This window comes from Zootermopsis nevadensis, unplaced genomic scaffold (assembly GCF_977971745.1).
Source record: "Zootermopsis nevadensis isolate Lab colony 2312 unplaced genomic scaffold, Znev_1.0 Znev_ptg000031l, whole genome shotgun sequence".
In the NCBI taxonomy this organism is placed as follows: Eukaryota; Metazoa; Arthropoda; class Insecta; order Blattodea; family Termopsidae; genus Zootermopsis; species Zootermopsis nevadensis.
In genome coordinates, this window is record NW_028259163.1 from 1,056,918 (window position 1) to 1,076,808 (window position 19,891).

General features: G+C 39.2%; 3 protein-coding genes across 5 annotated transcripts in view; 1 reads left to right on the forward strand and 2 right to left on the reverse strand.

Annotated features, from left to right (window-relative positions):
- LOC110835255 (proteasome adapter and scaffold protein ECM29) overlaps window positions 1-10,413 on the reverse strand; it is a 35,320-nt gene extending 24,907 nt beyond the window's left edge. Inside the window, exons 1-2 of one of the 2 annotated variants that reach the window (XM_087359412.1) lie at window positions 10,266-10,413; window positions 7,785-7,940 (exon numbers count right to left, since the gene is read on the reverse strand). In XM_087359412.1, the coding sequence (XP_087215538.1) occupies window positions 7,785-7,836 (52 nt within the window). In that variant the 5' untranslated portion in view covers window positions 7,837-7,940; window positions 10,266-10,413. Of the gene's footprint in view, window positions 1-7,784; window positions 7,941-9,599; window positions 9,909-10,265 lie in introns of those variants that run through there. The other variant, XM_087359413.1, reaches the window with a different exon arrangement.
- Window positions 145-7,789, forward strand: LOC110835256 (uncharacterized). Its single transcript, XM_087359430.1, has 13 exons — window positions 145-489; window positions 629-1,314; window positions 1,835-1,923; window positions 2,420-2,488; window positions 2,838-3,056; window positions 3,395-3,510; window positions 3,615-3,722; window positions 4,081-4,158; window positions 4,870-4,985; window positions 5,396-5,546; window positions 5,840-5,959; window positions 6,576-6,661; window positions 7,036-7,789. The coding sequence occupies exons 1-13, from the start codon at window positions 259-261 to the stop codon at window positions 7,211-7,213; spliced, it is 2,247 nt and encodes a 748-aa protein (XP_087215556.1). The 5' UTR covers window positions 145-258; the 3' UTR covers window positions 7,214-7,789.
- A 628-nt stretch (window positions 10,414-11,041) lies between the features above and the next one.
- LOC110835280 (uncharacterized) lies at window positions 11,042-19,663 on the reverse strand. 2 transcript variants are annotated; one of them, XM_087359428.1, is made up of 13 exons: window positions 19,237-19,663; window positions 18,248-18,933; window positions 17,664-17,752; window positions 17,099-17,167; window positions 16,011-16,229; window positions 15,557-15,672; window positions 15,345-15,452; window positions 14,909-14,986; window positions 14,007-14,197; window positions 13,619-13,769; window positions 13,054-13,185; window positions 12,352-12,437; window positions 11,042-11,977 (listed from the first exon to the last, which is right to left on the reverse strand). In XM_087359428.1, exons 1-13 carry the CDS (start codon window positions 19,498-19,500, stop codon window positions 11,803-11,805), a joined length of 2,364 nt encoding a protein of 787 aa, XP_087215554.1. In that variant the 5' UTR covers window positions 19,501-19,663; the 3' UTR covers window positions 11,042-11,802. The 2 variants fall into 2 exon arrangements, with proteins under 2 accessions (XP_087215554.1, XP_087215555.1); XM_087359429.1 differs by having other exon boundaries at window positions 18,248-18,836; window positions 19,237-19,649.
- Between the last annotated feature and the right edge of the window lie 228 nt (window positions 19,664-19,891).

Consider the following 19,891-nt stretch of genomic DNA (forward strand, 5'->3'; position numbering starts at 1 on the left):
GAGCCGGGTCCCCAGATGATGGAGGTCGGTCAATTTATGCCAGACTAAATGACACAAGAGCCCATAACACAGTCGTCTTGAGACATATTTCATAGCAGAGGGAGTTGGTAGCAGTGCAGACCATACTTCATTTGTTTCTCCGTATTGCAATTTAAACGTTGCACTGAACGTTTAAAGTCTCACATATTTAACATTTAAATCCGTTTAAGAAAGCTAAACTGAAACACGCAATGTGTTATTGCAAACCTATGAATAACAATGGCGAGTCTCTCAATAGAAAACAGCATTGTTGTGTTCCCCTACCATTCCAAACAAACTGCTTTCCGTTTCTATAGTAATCGTTGTGATTGTTATTCACCAAACATGGCACGAATGAGAAGGATGTTTTTCTCTATTCAAAAGCGTATTAAAAAAGTTAACCTTAAGAATTTGCGTGTTCTGAACCATGGTTTAAAGGTGGAGAGCAGGAAGCGACTACTGGCAGATCGAGTAAGTAAAAAGGAGACCGCCTTTGAATGGATGAACACACTTAGTACAATTCATTGGTTAGGTGGGTGGCCTTCGAAATGTTTCTGTAGTGGACTTTAAATATGATAGTCTTTTGTGATTTGTTATAATGCATTTGCAGGCAAGACTCGAGGCAGAAGTTGAACATTTACAAGTAGAACTAAAAGCAAAGAATTGTGTGATCAATTATAAGGAATCACAGTTGATATGTGTTGCGGCTCTAGAAGAACAGGCAGAGCAGCTGGCACAAACAATAAGGACCATGATGTCAGAGGATGAAAGAATCAGAAAGCAATTCCAATATCTTTCTATGAGACTGGAAGCCAACGAAAATGAAATAGAGGTTTTGCAGTCAGGAGTTGCCGAATTGAAAGACCTACTGTTAAGAACACATGCCATTCTCAAGAACAAGGAATTGAGAATTAAACTGCTTGAAGAAGCACAGAATGAAATGGCTAGTAAGGATTGTGAGCTGCGTGTCTACGAAGAGGAGATGCATGGCCTGATCAGGAAGCTTGTCAAAGCTGAGGAGATGGTGGCAACTAAAGACAAATTAATAGAACGTCTTTTATATAACTTAAATGTGGTGTTTGAACACAATAATGACCTCATAAATCATTACTTCCAAGTCTGTGACAGACTTGAGGTTCTTGAGGCCCAGCATTGTCATAAAGAGAAGATCAGGTGTAGTAAAGGCACGAGTTTCGCTTCAACTAATGCAGATCATGGACGCAATGCTGAGGACAATTTATTGGCGAAACGGCTACCTAGCTATGTCTACACTAGAAGAACTCTGAAGGAATACAGGTGATCATTCTGTGTACACAGTTCTATAGGTTAATAAATTATACGAAAATTCTTGCCATATTTGTCGGGATGTGTTGTTTTTGAAATGTAGGCCTGTTTTAAGTACCATCATGTCTAAATGGCTCTATAACATACAGAGACCTAGGAGTAGCCGAGTTCTGAGTACATTCATGTGTTTCCTTTAACTCCATTTAAGAACTGAGCAAGCAGTTCACTTTGAAATGTTCAAACCACAGACATTCACGTGGTTGTCTTTGCTTTCCTCTTTGCATGAAATATTCCCTGCCCATTTCATTATTGATTTCATTTCTCTAATAATTTGAGGCAAGTTTTAATAAACCTTCCTGATATGTAATTTACCGCTTTCTTCTGTTACTTCATGTGTCTTGGGCCTTGTCACTATCATGCAGAATGAATCAAACATTGAATACCATCAGGAATTTTGAATTATTTCTCTTAATTTATGTGTGTACAGTTTGAGTTTTATTAACTATACATTTATGTCTTGAATCTTTCACAGTGATGACCCAAATGGTCCTCAAGGGAATGAACAGGAAGCTGAGCAAGCCCACAGTAATCAGCCCATCAACGCACCCAGTGTCGCCAGAGGTGAGTGGCCGATCTTTTATAATTTTTGGTTGCTTGCTCTAAAGACACGAGGCAGTAAACTGTTGGCTCTTGAAGGACAGACAAAGATGTTTGAAAAAGGATCATTTGACTGCGGGTGTAAAGAGAACAGGTGTCAGTGGTGCAGATCGTGAACCCGTTGATTTATTTATTTATGGTTTAAGTAACGAGACTGTCGATAGCTCAGAGTATGTACGATTGACGAGATACATGTTGTTACAGACTTAGTACGATTTGAGGTTTTCACGACGCTACTACCCAGAAGAGAGCCATCTATGTTTATGACCTTGCTAGAAATTCATGAACACTCTTTCATTTGTTGACTCACTTTGGCGCTCTGACATTTGATACTCTGTGATCAGAATGTATCTCTGCACGGAGGAAGGGAGAACAAGTGAGCCTCGATTATTTTAGTCATTCACGTGTACTAAGGATTCTCTGCCTCACGTCATTCTGTACTTGTGGTAATTTGTTGCAGCTGAACCTTCCCAGTACCACACTGCAACTTTGGATGACTTCAAGAACCTGAGAGATCTAGGAAGCGGTGGTAAGTAAAACTTCAAGTTCGTGCTTCGGTCTGCATTTCCTTGCATAAAACACATGGGACTGATATTTTAACCCCTCTAGATTGATGGGTTACATAGGGGAGAGTCATGCAACCAGAGACACTTTGAGTTTTTCAGATTTTCTTGTGTTGCAAATATGAAAGGATAAGAAGGACCAAAATAATACAACACGGATCCATGTTGCCAATTAATGAAATCCTTTTGTCATGAAAGTATTATATTACGCAAGCTCCCGTACAGAATTCTGATCTTTATGAATGGGAATCGGCAAATCCCAGAGCCCTCTGTTCACTGAACGTTGACATGAAATGTAACTTGGTGCTGTTACAGGCTATGGAGCGGTGTTCCTGGCGGAAAAGAATGGTGGCATTGATCACAGAAGATTATATGCCATGAAGACATTGCAGAAGAAGGAGATCTTTGAGACATTGAAGGGTCCTGAAATGTTTATAACCGAATGTTTGGTACATGAGAAGGCTCGTGGCTCACCATTCCTAGTGAAACTGTACTACAGGTTCTGCACAAATGAAACGATCTACCTCTTACTGGGTAAGTATATCAACGACTATTACCGATTCCAGGATGTCTAAGAGGCGAAATGACCATTCCAGGGATTGGGAGTGTCATTCAGTGAATTGGGTGAAGGCGGAAACAGCTTGTATCATGCTCGTAAGATTCTTTTACACGCCGTAAACCTACGACGCGGGGCCGCCGGCTTTAGTTCCCCTCAGAAGGAAGTTGTGCTTCCGATTTTGATCTCCCTTCAAAATCCATCGACCTCGTCCGGGATTTAACCCGCGACCCTTGGGTCAAGTAGCGAGCACTCCAACCACTAGTATTTATTCATTATTATCCTTAGAGTAACAAGGTCTCTGTTATTGTTCCAGAATATTATCCAGGTGGGGACATGCTGGACTTGTTAATGCAGTTGGACACAATTTCAGAAGACGAGGCAAGGGTGTACCTGGCCGAAGTAATCCTAGCCATAGAGCATCTCCATCGGGTAGGCATACTGTTGCACTGTAGTTATCTCTAGTAAAATGCATGTTACGTTGGTGTAAAACCTAAAATTACTTAATTGATTGTGTGAAAATTTGTTTCTTTCAGATTGGTATAATACACCGGGACATCAAGCCAGAAAATATATTGATCGATGCTCGAGGTCATATCGCTGTCACGGACTACGGACTGTGTAAACAAATGATCTATGCAAAGGTAAATGTGATATCCATCTTATCTTTTTCTGAGTTTCTGTACAGACCACAGGCTGGAAAAGTAAGAGCTACGTGGACGGCTGTCATTTTGTACTCTTTATTTGAGGGAAGTCTAGGTACGACAAGGATAAAAGGGTGGGGAGGTTTCATGTGCTTGAAATTGGACCACAATTTAAGAGAAAGTGAAACTGAAGGATGTCAGAAATTTTAAGATTTAGAGGGGTGTGGACTGTGTCCAGTAGTCGTCATCAGTATTAGCCATGCTCACCGTTCTGTTTCTGAAAACAGAATGTTAGTTTCTACTTTCCCAGAATCTCAAACTGCTATCACAGTCATTTAAAAGGTTTTTGTATTAACAGGCTGACCGTACGGACTCATTCTGTGGGACAAAACCATATATGGCACCTGAGATGGTCACCAATGGAGGTCATGGCATGGTAAGTACCTGCTCCAAACAAGAAAATAGCTCCAAGAATCTATTTGTGCTGCTTCATCCTCAAATAGAGTGGGGGGGAATAGTCATCACCAAATTCCATTCTTCAAGGCCATCGAAGGACTTGATACCCATTACTGTGCAGCTTGCGAGTTCTGAGCTGTTTCCATTGCAAAATTATGCGATTTTGCCGTAACAAACATTTAAATGACTTGCCGTAGAATCAGCTCAAAACCTATGAACCAAAAGCAGAAAACCATAGGAGCTTTTTAACTGAACATTGGAAAAATTCTCCTCTTGGCTTCACCGTGCCTGTCTGCCCACATGTAATATTTTGAAGATCTCTGAATTTATTATGAAGATATTAGTTAATTATCCCACTTCAACTGGTGATGTCATTTAATGTCAAATGAAACTATAGTATGATTATATATGTGGATTGGGAATAGCAGTTAGCGAAGTTATTTTGTGGTTCAGAACCGGAATTCGCAAGGGAACTCGGCACATTCTCTGTCCGTCTCTGTTGAGTATGTGAAACACATAAATGAACAAAGAATAATTGTCGTATATAGGTACGTTCCATATAAATCTGGTGGCAGGAAATGAACAGCTCAGTTTGTAACACAAATTTTCTGTTTGTGCCTGGAGACCTCCGTGAAAATATGTGATATTTTGATGAAATGAAAATGATTGCCCTTAATTTTACTTGTTGCAGGAAGTGGACTGGTGGGCTGTAGGCATATTGGCATATGAGATGTTGGCTGGACGCACACCATTTGTAATTCAAGGAGAAGAAGAAGAAGAAGACAAAAAAAAGATATCCCTGATGGTGTAAGTCAATAGTGTTTGTAACGAGATCTGAACTTGATGTTCCTTCGAAGAGAGTTCTGTTCCTGAATGACTGTCCATTGTAATGACAGTACATTAGGTTCACATGTTTGAAACCTTTGCACATTTAACCTGACGAAAAGAAAGAAAATGCATTCACAACCATAAGGGCAGCCATAAGAGAGGAGGTTTGTGCAGGACATCAGTTAAATGTAAGGGACAGGGAAGGAAAGGGTTCCAGAGGCTGAGAAATGTAACATCCTTAACATGTTTATCATGAACAGTTTTTTCTCTATCTTGTTTGATCTACCTCGGAGATCTCCACGCCTTTTTATATTTCTCTGAGAGTCTGAATGCATGTATAACAACTTTGTTCTTATTGACAAATATAAGAATGGATCTGTCTTTTACAGACGAATTTGTTCTGAAGATCCAGTCATCCCAGATGAATTTTTGCCAGACGTGGCACATTTGGTAACAAGATTGCTAGAGAAAGACCCGCAAAAACGTTTAGGCGCAGGGAATGAGGGTGCTGCGGCCATCAAGAGGCATCAATTCTTCCACGTGAGTTCTTTCCCTAAATGTGTCTCCTTTCCATTATTCATGATGTATTTCTTCATTCCCTAATTGAATGATTTTGACAACGAAGGACTTGGATTCAAAACAACAGAAGACCTTAGTAATATGCATGACTGAGAAGAAGGACTTAAGTACGTGACTTATCTTTCATGTATGTGGAAGTCATCACATCTGCTGTGGCTAAGCAGATGATAACGCATGGCATTTCCAAATGTCATACCCACTATTTTTTAAAAAAATCTGGCTCATACCACTGACATTTGTGCTTCATCCTGCAGGGCATCAACTGGGCAAGTGTGGAACAAAAAGCCATCGATATGCCATACCTGCCACGTGTTAATGACAAGGCGCATGTCGACGCCGTTCAGGATATCCCGGAGAGTGACAGATTTACTAAGGTCAGAACAAATACTCCGTCTTACATTTTGGTGTGTGGTACGTAGGGATGAAAATGTTAATCATCTGTGAATTTATAAACGTGCAAGTTGACTGGGCACGGAGTTCTAGGGTGTCCTAGAAGAAGAAAAGGTTCCTTCTGAGTCAGAACCAGCCACGGTCCTAACTTTCAGCTGTTGTTGTTGGTAATGACGTGAGATGATGGCTGTCTTCCGGCTTGTAGCATGGTGTGATCAGGTAGAAGGAAACTTGTAAGTCGACTGAACGGCATTACAACAGGTAAACTTCCATCAGACTACATCGTGCTACAACCTGGAAGACAGCCATTTTCACACTCGCTGCTGTGTGAACCTCCAATCTGACTAATGTTTCATTATTTGTTAATGAACCAAATCTAATACAGACTGGTTAGAAGTGTCTCGTAGGATAGGAAGTCTTGTGAGATACGTGCACTTCTGGAATGAGAACGGCTTTATTGTGCCGTATGTTGTCTGTCTGTCGAGCTTCCACTTTCTTCTTCGAAGTCACTTTTGACTGATATAAGCATTAGGAAGGATCTAGGTGTTAATTGAGCACATTATTTCAAGGAAATGATTTCCTCTATCTTTTTCTGAGCAGAATGAGAAATTTACGCTGAAGAGACAAGAGAGACTGTGTGACTGTACTACTCCTGCTCCTGGCTGCCATCTGCACGCCCACAGCAGGTGAGATTTCTTATTTAATTCCAGATGTTTCATTTTCTTTAATTTTTCCTAAGGCCCACTTCTCATTGGACACAACTGTTGCCTTCTGCATTCGATATGGCATGCACGTAAAAATAGATTGTAATTATTTTCATCTGTTATAAGACAATGGAATTGAGAAAATTACCAGAAATGGGACTACTCTTCAGTGAGATACTTAAATCTTGTTATGTGGATTAACATAAATGACTCGTAAGATAAGACTTTTGGCATGTAATTAGCAGTTACCCTTCAAACTTATGTTTTCTAAAAAGCATGTAGACTTAATTAGATAAAAACTATAGAAATGTTATATGACTTAATTATGATTGAGTCCGTATGTGATCTGTTTACAGATCAGAGCAAGTGGAGTGCCCAGGACAAGCGGATAATGGAGATCGAGTAATGCCAATTAATGGAGATGTTCGTGATGAAGGGTTGCGAACTGTAGAAACACAATCAGTGAAATCGCAAAGTGGAAAAGAGGAGGGAAACATAGAGACCAACAACTACATAATTAATAGTTCCCCATGACAGTCTCATGCTTCAGTTGTAATTATTTAATTTGCTTTCTCCTGAACTAATTTCACACCACAGACCATAATTATTTGTGCTCAATCGACATTGAACGACAAATGTCTGAAAAAATAAACGCTCCCGACAGAGGTGGGTATGAAGATGGTGGCCTTCTGGGATATTACGCTGTGGAGTCTCACTGGTGTTGATTGGTTCAGGAGTGTGTAATGCTGTGCGTGGGAAACAGACTGCTGGAATAGGAGCAGGCTAAACCAGGTCAGAACATGGCCAGACCGCTGGATGAGGGAAGGGTGAATCAAGGTTAGGGCAGACAAGAGCGAGGTTGTGGTCACCCCCTTTGTCGCACTCGCTCCTTTTCCTGCTGTCTTCATCTCGAACCTCCCTCCTCAACCATCGGTCTGACCTGCTCCTGTTCTCTGCTCGTGGGTTACTCAGTTGCCATGATGATGGAAATGTCAGTCAGCATCTACAAGACTACACGGTGCAATTTCCGGAATGCGGTCGTCTGCAGCGAAAGTCTTTTCGGCATCCATAGTATGAGGACTGCTCAGAAATGATTGCGGCTTACCTGGAGTGTTGGCTGATAATGACAGCTGCATAATCATGTGTCCAGTCATCATTTCTTTGCTGTGCGTTAAACTTTTGATATGACGTTATTACGTGCTGTGTTGGGTGAGCGTGGATGATCGGGGTAAAGAGCCCACTGTTGGCTATGGTGTTGAACCTGTTCAGTACAAAGAAAGTTGATTTTATTTTGTCCGGAAGACGATTTCTATTGGGATTGGGGGGGGGGGGATGTAAGTCACAAAGTGTTCCATGTATCTCATAATTTTTGTAATGTATTAAATTACTTAATAATTTTATTGTGGTTTAATTATTTTTGTAAACCTGATCACGTGCATTGATGCCAATAAAATTAAAGTAACATAACATTTCAAAGAAATAATCATTTCACTTTAAATTTTTAGCATACAAATTTAGAATATAGTGTTCTGGATTCTATGTCCTCTTCTGCATACAATATCAAAAGTAAAATGATAAACATCGTTGTCAACTGTGGACAATTCAAGGAACATAGAGCCTGCAATTTTCTTCATGTTTTTTAAGTCTCGACATATTTTCTTCTTAATTGTCATTAAAGGTAACTTAATGAGTCTCTCTTCAGTATTCATGCTGAGTAGGTAAGTATGGATCCTCTTCAAAGCACAGAATGATCACTCAACAGATGCACAATAGTTAATAGGAAGGCTGACAATTTTATGACTTTTGATAATGATGTATTCAGATTTGAAGCAATCAATTATTTGAGTAGGTCTGAAACATTACTTTTTAAAAAGTCTTTGATATGTCAATAACAGAGAGTTCATTTTTAAGAAGAAGAGAATCAAAATGTCATCTTTATGACTTCAACAATAACTCATATAAATTCTGCCCTTTCTTCATTACGCATTTTACAACGTACTATATTTTGTATGCTACACTGAAAGAATTTTTGGGTGATAGGAAACTTAGGTAATGAGGTCGAAACACGTTTGGCACAAAGTTTTTTAAAGTGTAGACAGTTTTTTTTTTGTATGCATGATTTTATATATTTTAGATAAATATTCAACAATGAATGGTATGCAACGTTTTAACATAACATATTTCTGTTATACACACACACACACACACTGCATCTCCTTGATTTCAAGATGCACCCTTAATTTAGAAATATGTTTTCAGGAATAAAAGATGCCATAATAATTCTTAAGACGTCATTAAAAATAAGATGCGCCCCAATTTCAGTAATTTTATCTTAAACTCAAAGAACTACAGAATATTCAATTTTATATGGTAAGTATGGTCATTCAGAAATGTAATCCCCATTATAACATCGCAATCATGGGAAATAGGAACCTGCTTTATGAAATATCGCTTTATTAACTCCCCAGGAATGTAATTATTTGCAAGAGTGGAGACGGCTTGTATGTAAACATCAGACATTTGGCAAAGGTCTTAGCTTGCAACATCACACAGACCTTCCACCCCACCAGTCTACACTGTATCGCGTCTTTTCTAAGTGTGCCTGCAAGAACATCTAGTTCACATTAAGCCAGTACATGTCCTAAAAAGTATGAATCTAAAGTGGGTTTGTGACAAACCCATTCCCATTTCTGCAGCAACAAGAGCCCTTATTTAATATGCTGTTACTTCTTTCCATTTCCAATATCTTGATTTATGTGAGTATTGCACAATGCTGTCAAGACAATGTACCACAGGCATTAATTTGGTATGCTACCAGGTCATATATTTCTAAAGAGAAAAGTTTTGAGAAACATTCAAATGCTGACAACCCAGTTGGTTCCCTCACACCTTGTGTTCCTGTAAAATATTCTAAACTTACTTGCTTTTCCAGTAGGACATCATAGTTCATTCCCTACACTGCCACTGGTACTACTACCCTTACACCCAACTATTTCATCATTATCTTCTTCTTCACTGCCACTTCATTCAAATTCAGAGAACTTGAAACAGTAACTGCAGTTTCGTCTACATTTACTTCCGGTCTTGCATTCATTATGATGGTTAGGTTATTATACACGTAAATAAACAAAAAGATCACTAGCACGAGTCAAATACTTGATATTATATGTACAAATCACTTAATTACAGTACTTCTACTATTTAAAATTGTAAAACGTTGACACATGGCAAAAAAAATACGCTCTAATCACTGAATCAATTAACAACATGCATAACCTTCAAATGCTCCGAACTGGGTAGCAGTATAGTGCATACCAACAAAAATAATTTACCATAAGTCAAATAACGCAGCGAAAGAAATTGATAGGGGCCAAAATAAAATGTTGCATTACACCTATTATTGATTTTATCTGTGCACTTTAGCCGAATGTAACAGCAATAGGGTTAATATGGAGATCTGAAATGGTACACTGTGGTCCATATTCGAAAAATAGGAATTTTTCTCTCCATAAAATTTTTAAAGAACGAATGGTGTCTGAATAAAACTTGTATTCGGTGTGGTAGTGATGACTACTGAACCACTTACTTGATTATGTAGCACAGACCTTCCTGAGAAGCCAACAGTCGATAAGCCATTGAAGTTCCCATTTTATGGAACCCGAAGATTCATTGCCATGTTCGCAAGAACCAGCCACTGGTCTCTGTCCTGGGACAGATGAATCCAATCTATACCACCCTATCCTATTTCCCTAAAATCGATTTTAATATTATCCCCTCGCCTACACTACTGAACTAATGCAAACCGGAAACATACAAAGTTCGTATGTAGTTCAACTGAGATATAGAAATTTTCTTTAAAAGGTTAGGTTAGGTTTATAAATTATCTTCCTGAAACTTACCATAAACAACTGCTAAACTTCCTACTAGCATCCTTAAATTTAACGTCACTAATTAATTTCCCCACAAAAATTCAAAATTACTCATTATGCCACTGACTATGGATTTGTAGACAATAACAGGAAAGATCATATTTTTATTAAACCAGTGATAAATGGGCTATCTGATCATTATGTACAACTTCTAGTCATAAGAAATACAGATTCAATCTCCAATTATCATAATTACAGGAAACTAAAGTCTTATAAATGAAGACACTGCCACAGAATATATAACACACCTAAGAAATAAAAACTAGGACTCAATATGTAACAGCCATGACAATACAACCATAACAACAGAAGATCTTAAAAATTGTGTGCTAAATATTTAAACTGAAATGATTATTACTTTACAATTTTATGTTACTTTAATTTTATTTACATCAATACATGTGATCAGGTTTACAAAAATAATTAAACCACATTAAAATGATGAAGTAATTTAATACATTACAAAAATTATGAGATACATGGAACACTTTATGATTTACATATCCAACCCCCTCCCATCCCAATAGAAATCCTCTTCCAGACAAAATAAAATCAACTTTCTTTGTACTGAACAGGTTCAACACCATAGCCAACAGTGGGCTCTTTACCCCGATCATCCACGCTCACCTAACACAGCACGTAATAACGTCATATCAAAAGTTTAACGCACAGCAAAGAAATGATGACTGGACTCATGATTATGCAGCTGTCATTATCAGCTAACACTCCAGGTAAGCCGCAATCATTTCTGAGCAGTCCTCATACTATGGATACAAGAAAGACTTCCGTTGAAGACACCGCATTCCGGAAATTGCACCGTGTAGTCTTGTAGATGCTGACTGACATTTCCATGTGCAGAGAACAGGAGCAGGTCAGACTGATGGTTGAGGAGGGAGGTTCGAGATGAAGACAGCAGGAAAAGGAGCAAGTGCGACAAAGGGGGTGACCACAACCTCGCTCTGTCTGCCCTAACCTTGATTCTCCCTTCCCTCATCCAGCAGTCTCTTTCCCACGCACAGCATTACACACTCCAGTGAGACTCCACAGCGTAATATCCCAGAAGGCCACCATCTTCATACCCACCTCTGATCGGGAGCGTTTATTTTTTCAGACATTTGTCGTTCAGTGTCGATTGAGCACAAATAATTATGGTCTGTGGTGTGAAATTAGTTCAGGATAAAGCAAATTAAATAATTACAACTGTCTTGGGGAACTATTAATTATGTAGTTGTTGGTCTCTATGTTTCCCTCCTCTTTTCCACTTGATTGCGTTTCTACAGTTTGCAACCCCTCATCACGAACATCTCCATTAATCGGCATCACTCGATCTCCATTATCCGCTTGTCCTGGGCACTCCACTTGCTCAGATCTGGACACAAATCACATACAGACTCAATCATAATTAAGCCATATAACATTTCTATAGTTTTTATCTAATTAAGTCTACATGCTTTTTAGAAAACATAAGTTTGAAGGGTAACTGCTAATTACATGCCAAAAGTCTTATCTTACGAGTCATTTATGTTAATCCACTTAACAAGATTTAAGTATCTCACTGAAGAGTAGTCCCATTTCTGGTAATTTTCTCAATTCCATTGTCTTACAACAGATGAAAATAATTACACTCTATTTTTACGTGCATGCCATATCGAATGCAGAAGGCAACAGTTGTGTCCAATGAGAAGTGGGCCTTAGGAAAAATTAAAGAAAATGAAACATCTGGAATTAAATAAGAAATCTCACCTGCTGTGGGCGTGCAGATGGCAGCCAGGAGCAGGAGTAGTACAGTCACACAGTCTCTCTTGTCTCTTCAGCGTAAATTTCTCATTCTGCTCAGAAAAAGATAGAGGAAATCATTTCCTTGAAATAATGTGCTCAATTAACACCTAGATCCTTCCTAATGCTTATATCAGTCAAAAGTGACTTCGAAGAAGAAAGTGGAAGCTCGACAGACAGACAACATACGGCACAATAAAGCCGTTCTCATTCCAGAAGTGCACGTATCTCACAAGACTTCCTATCCTACGAGACACTTCTAACCAGTCTGTATTAGATTTGGTTCATTAACAAATAATAAAACATTAGTCAGATTGGAGGTTCACACAGCAGCGAGTGTGAAAATGGCTGTCTTCCAGGTTGTAGCGCGATGTAGTCTGATGGAAGTTTACCTGTTGTAATGCTGTTCAGTCGACTTACAAGTTTCCTTCTACCTGATCACACGATGCTACAAGCCGGAAGACAGCCATCATCTCACGTCATTACCAACAACAACAGCTGAAAGTTAGGACCGTGGCTGGTTCTGATTCAGAAGGAACCTTTTCTTCTTCTAGGACACCCTAGAACTCCGTGCCCAGTCAACTTGCACGTTTATAAATTCACAGATGATTAACATTTTCATCCCTACGTACCACACACCAAAATGTAAGACGGAGTATTTGTTCTGACCTTAGTAAATCTGTCGCTCTCCGATGACGGAGGCGGGATATCCTGAACGGCGTCGACATGCGCCTTGTCATTAACACGTGGCAGGTATGGCATATCGATGGCTTTTTGTTCCACACTTGCCCAGTTGATGCCCTGCAGGATGAAGCACAAATGTCAGTGGTACGAGCCAGATAAAGAGTGGGAACACAACCAGTTTACAAAAACCTTCAGTTCTGGAGAAAGTACACAAATTTTGAAGTGAAGTTCTCTGCGTGGCTATAAACTTTGGCCTACACGATAAGTTCTTTAATCACTCTATGGGGGAAGGGGTGCTATTTTTTAACATAGTGGGTATGACATTTGGAAATGCCATGCGTTATCATCTGCTTAGCCACAGCAGATGTGATGACTTCCACATACATGAAAGATAAGTCACGTACTTAAGTCCTTCTTCTCAGTCATGCATATTACTAAGGTCTTCTGTTGTTTTGAATCCAAGTCCTTCGTTGTCAAAATCATTCAATTAGGGAATGAAGAAATACATCATGAATAATGGAAAGGAGACACATTTAGGGAAAGAACTCACGTGGAAGAATTGATGCCTCTTGATGGCCACAGCACCCTCATTCCCTGCGCCTAAACGTTTTTGCGGGTCTTTCTCTAGCAATCTTGTTACCAAATGTGCCACGTCTGGCAAAAATTCATCTGGGATGACTGGATCTTCAGAACAAATTCGTCTGTAAAAGACAGATCCATCTTATATTTGTCAATAAGAACAAAGTTGTTATACATGCATTCAGACTCTCAGAGAAATATAAAAAGGCGTGGAGATCTCCGAGGTACATCTTTCTTTTCGTCAGGTTAAATCTGCAAAGGTTTCAAACATGTGAACCTAATGTACTGTCATTACAATGGACAGTCATTCAGGAACAGAACTGTCTTTGAGGATCTCGTTACAAACACTATTGACTTACGCCATCAGGGATATCTTTTTTTTGCCTCCTCCTTCTTCATCATCTTCGTCGTCATCGTCTTCTTCGTCTTCTTCTTCATCTTCTTCTTCTTCGTCTTCTTCTTCCTCGTCTTCTTCTTCCTGGTTTTCAAATGGTGTGCATCCAGTCAACATCTCATATGCCAATATGCCTACAGCCCACCAGTCCACTTCCTGCAACAAGTAAAATTAAGGGCAATCATTTTCATTTCATCAAAATATCACACATTTTCACGGAGGTCTCCAGACACAAACAGAAAATTTGTGTTACAAGCTGAGCTGTTCATTTCCTGCTACCAGATTTATATGGAACGTACCTATATACGACAATTATTCTTTGTTCATTTATGTGTTTCACATACTCAACAGAGACGGACAGAGAATGTGCCGAGTTCCCTTGCGAATTCCGGTTCTGAACCACAAAATAACTTCGCTAACTGCTATTCCCAATCCACATATATAATCATACTATAGTTTCATTTGACATTAAATGACATCACCAGTTGAAGTGGGATAATTAACTAATATCTTCACAATAAATTCAGAGATCTTCAAAATATTACATGTGGGCAGACAGGCACGGTGAAGCCAAGAGGAGAATTTTTCCAATGTTCAGTTAAAAAGCTCCTATGGTTTTCTGCTTTTGGTTCATAGGTTTTGAGCTGATTCTACGGCAAGTCATTTAAATGTTTGTTACGGCAAAATCGCATAATTTTGCAACGGAAACAGCTCAGAACTCGCAAGCTGCACAGTAATGGGTATCAAGTCTTTCCATGGCCTTGAAGAATGGAATTTGGTGATGACTATTCCCCCCCACTCTATTTGAGGATGAAGCAGCACAAATAGATTCTTGGAGCTATTTTCTTGTTTGGAGCAGGTACTTACCATGCCATGACCTCCACTGGTGACCATCTCAGGTGCCATATATGCTTTCGTCCCACAGAATGAGTCCGTACGGTCAGCCTGTTAATACAAAAACCTTTTAAATGACTGTGATAGCAGTTTGAGATTCTGGGAAAGTAGAAACTAACATTCTGTTTTCAGAAACAGAACGGTGAGCATGGCTAATACTGATGACGACCACTGGACACAGTCCACACCCCTCTAAATCTTAAAATTTCTGACATCCTTCAGTTTCACTTTCTCTTAAATTGTGGTCCAATTTCAAGCACATGAAACCTCCCCACCCTTTTATCCTTGTCGTACCTAGACTTCCCTCAAATAAAGAGTACAAAATGACAGCCGTCCACGTAGCTCTTACATTTCCAGCCTGTGGTCTGTACAGAAACTCAGAAAAAGATAAGATGGATATCACATTTACCTTTGCATAGATCATTTGTTTACACAGTCCGTAGTCCGTGACAGCGATATGACCTCGAGCATCGATCAATATATTTTCTGGCTTGATGTCCCGGTGTATTATACCAATCTGAAAGAAACAAATTTTCACACAATCAATTAAGTAATTTTAGGTTTTACACCAACGTAACATGCATTTTACTAGAGATAACTACAGTGCAACAGTATGCCTACCCGATGGAGATGCTCTATGGCTAGGATTACTTCGGCCAGGTACACCCTTGCCTCGTCTTCTGAAATTATGTCCAACTCCATTAACAAGTCCAGCATGTCGCCACCTGGATAATATTCTGGAACAATAATAGAGACCTTGTTACTCTAAGGATAATAATGAATAAATACTAGTGGTTGGAGTGCTCGCTACTTGACCCAAGGGTCGCGGGTTAAATCCCGGACGAGGTCGATGGATTTTGAAGGGAGATCAAAATCGGAAGCACAACTTCCTTCTGAGGGGAACTAAAGCCGGCGGCCCCGCGTCGTAGGTTTACGGCGTGTAAAAGAATCTTACGAGCATGATACAAGCTGTTTCCGCCTTCACCCAATTCACTGAATGACACTCCCAATCCCTGGAATGGTCATTTCGCCTCTTAGACATCCTGGAATCGGTAATAGTTGTTGATGTACTTACCCAGTAAGAGGTAGATCGTTTCATTTGTGCAGAACCTGTAGTACAGTTTCACTAGGAATGGTGAGCCACGAGCCTTCTCATGTACCAAATATTCGGTTATAAACATTTCAGGACCCTTCAATGTCTCAAAGATCTCCTTCTTCTGCAATGTCTTCATGGCATATAATCTTCTGTGATCAACACCACCATTCTTTTCCACCAGGAACACCGCTCCATAGCCTGTAACAGCACCAAGTTACATTTCATGTCAACGTCCAGTGAACAGAGGGCTCTGGGATTTGCCGATTCCCATTCATAATGATCAGAATTTTGTATAGGAGCTTACGTAATATCATACTTTCACGAAAAATTGGCAGTGGAACCACGGTTCCGGAGAATTAGACGTAAATACGTCTATACGGAAAGGAAGTTTATATATTGGCATTATTCTAAATATTTCCTTTATACATCCTTTACAATCGAGATAAGTTTGATTAAGATATTGCTTATTTAACTTGAATTAGTTACGCTTAAGATGATTCTGTGGTAGCTGAATGTAATGTAAAGTAATGTAATGAAATGTAATGTAAGATAAGGTAATGTAATGTAAGATAAGGTAATGTAATGTAAGATAAGGTAATGTAAGATAAGGTAAGGTAATGTAAGGTAAGGTAAGGTAAGGTAATGAAATGTTTTATAGGTAACAACGAGTAAACAGATGACGTTTCCTGGGTAACATAACAATGAAGTTTGACGTTTCCTGCTTAACATAACAATGAAGTTTGACGTTTCCTAGGTAACATAACAATGAAGTTACACTTTTTCGTTTCCCGTTTTTGTAACACATTTTTGCCGAATGGCCCTTCCTCATAGACGTATTTATGTCAAAAAGGATTTCATTAATTGGTAAGATGGATCCGTGTTGTATTTTTTTGGTCCTTCTTATCCTTTCATATTTGCAACACAAGAAAATCTGAAAAACTCAAAGTGTCTCTGGTTGCATGACTCTGCCCTATGTAACCCATCAATCTAGAGGGGTTAAAATATCAGTCCCATGTGTTTTATGCAAGGAAATGCAGACCAAAGCACGAACTTGAAGTTTTACTTACCACCGCTTCCTAGATCTCTCAGGTTCTTGAAGTCATCCAAAGTTGCAGTGTGGTACTGGGAAGGTTCAGCTGCAACAAATTACCACAAGTACAGAATGACGTGAGGCAGAGAATCCTTAGTACACGTGAATGACTAAAATAATCGAGGCTCACTTGTTCTCCCTTCCTCCGTGCAGAGATACATTCTGATCACAGAGTATCAAATGTCAGAGCGCCAAAGTGAGTCAACAAATGAAAGAGTGTTCATGAATTTCTAGCAAGGTCATAAACATAGATGGCTCTCTTCTGGGTAGTAGCGTCGTGAAAACCTCAAATCGTACTAAGTCTGTAACAACATGTATCTCGTCAATCGTACATACTCTGAGCTATCGACAGTCTCGTTACTTAAACCATAAATAAATAAATCAACGGGTTCACGATCTGCACCACTGACACCTGTTCTCTTTACACCCGCAGTCAAATGATCCTTTTTCAAACATCTTTGTCTGTCCTTCAAGAGCCAACAGTTTACTGCCTCGTGTCTTTAGAGCAAGCAACCAAAAATTATAAAAAATCGGCCACTCACCTCTGGCGACACTGGGTGCGTTGATGGGCTGATTACTGTGGGCTTGCTCAGCTTCCTGTTCATTCCCTTGAGGACCATTTGGGTCATCACTGTGAAAGATTCAAGACATAAATGTATAGTTAATAAAACTCAAACTGTACACACATAAATTAAGAGAAATAATTCAAAATTCCTGATGGTATTCAATGTTTGATTCATTCTGCATGATAGTGACAAGGCCCAAGACACATGAAGTAACAGAAGAAAGCGGTAAATTACATATCAGGAAAGTTTATTAAAACTTGCCTCAAATTATTAGAGAAATGAAATCAATAATGAAATGGGCAGGGAAGACAACCACGTGAATGTCTGTGGTTTGAACATTTCAAAGTAAACTGCTTGCTCAGTTCTTAAATGGAGTTAAAGGAAACACATGAATGTACTCAGAACTGGGCTACTCCTAGGTCTCTGTATGTTATAGAGCCATTTAGACATGATGGTACTTAAAACAGGCCTACATTTCAAAAACAACACATCCTGACAAATATGGCAAGAATTTTCGTATAATTTATTAACCTATAGAACTGTGTACACAGAATGATCACCTGTATTCCTTCAGAGTTCGTCTAGTGAAGACATAGGTAGGTAGCCGTTTCGCCAATAAATTGTCCTCAGCATTGCGTCCATGATCTGCATTAGTTGAAACGAAACTCGTGCCTTTACTACACCTGATCTTCTCTCTATGACAATGCTGGGCCTCAAGAGCCTCAAGTCTGTCACAGACTTGGAAGTAACGATTTATGTAGTCATTATTGTGCTCAAACACCACATTTAAGTTATATAAAAGACGTTTTATTAATTTGTCTTTAGATGCCACCGTTTTCTCAGCTTTGGCGAGCTTCTTGATCAGGCCCTGCATCTCCTCTTTGTAGACACGCAGCTCACAATCCTTAAGTGCTATTTCGTTTTCTGCCTCTTCAAGTAGTTTAATTCTCGATTTCTCGTTGTTGAGAACAGCATGTGTTCTTAACAGGGGGTCTTCCAATTCGGCAACTCTTGACTGCAAAACCTCTATTTCATTTTCATTGACTTCCAGTCTCATAGAAAGATATTGCAATTGCTTTCTGCTTCTTTCGTCCTCAGACATCATGGTCCTTATTGTTTGTACCTGCAGCTCTGCCTGTTCTTCTAGAGCTGCAACACATATCAACTGTGAATCCTTATAATTGAGCATATAATTCTTTGCTCTTAGTAATTCGTGTAAATGTTCAACTTCTGTCTCGAGTCTTGCCTGTAAGTACATTACAACCAATCATAAAAGAACATAAATGAACATTTAATTTGAAACAAAATCACACATTCGAAAGCATAACCAATAATTGCAGCAGCCGTGCATCAGGCAATAAGCACAAAGTACTACTTATAGTGAAAGAAATCAGTTAAAAAAGATATGGATTATATGCGTTAAGTCCACTACAGAAACATTTCGAAGAAACTGTTTGCCACATAAACGTCATGAAACAGGCCACCCACCTAACCAAGGAATTGTATTAAGTGTATTCACCCATTCAAAGGCGGTCTCCTATTTACTTACCCGATCTGTCAGTAATTGCTTCCTGCTCTCCACCTTTATACGATGGTTCAGAAAACGCAAATTCTTAGGGTTCACTTTTTTAACAAGCAAATTCTTAAGGTTAACTTCTTTAACACGCTTTTCAATGGACAAAAACATCCCTCTTATTATTGTCATGTTTGTAGAATAACAGTCACTATGGTTACTACAGAAACGGAAAGCACTTTGTTTGGAACAATAGCGGAATGCAACAATGCTGTGTTCTATTGTTGATAGACTCGCCATTGTTATTTATTAGGTTGCCATAACACACTGTGTTCCACTTTACCCTTCGTAAATGGAATTAAATTTTAAATATCCGAGACCCTAAACGTTTAGTTTAACATTCGCGCATTATATGGACAAACAAATGAAGTCCTTACTGCACTGCTACCAACTCCCTTTATACTGTAAAACGTATCATCTGGGTTCTTCGTCATGTAGACTTGCATAATTTGACATACCTTTCAAGGTACTTACTGCCTCCATTATCAGGGAACATGACTTATCGCCATCCTAAGAATCTGAAATCTTATCTGTAACACGTTTAACTGGTAGCTTGTAGATGGGATATTCCAAAATTATATGGATTTTTATGTTCTCACATCATAACTCCAGAACCGTTGGGCTGATTTCG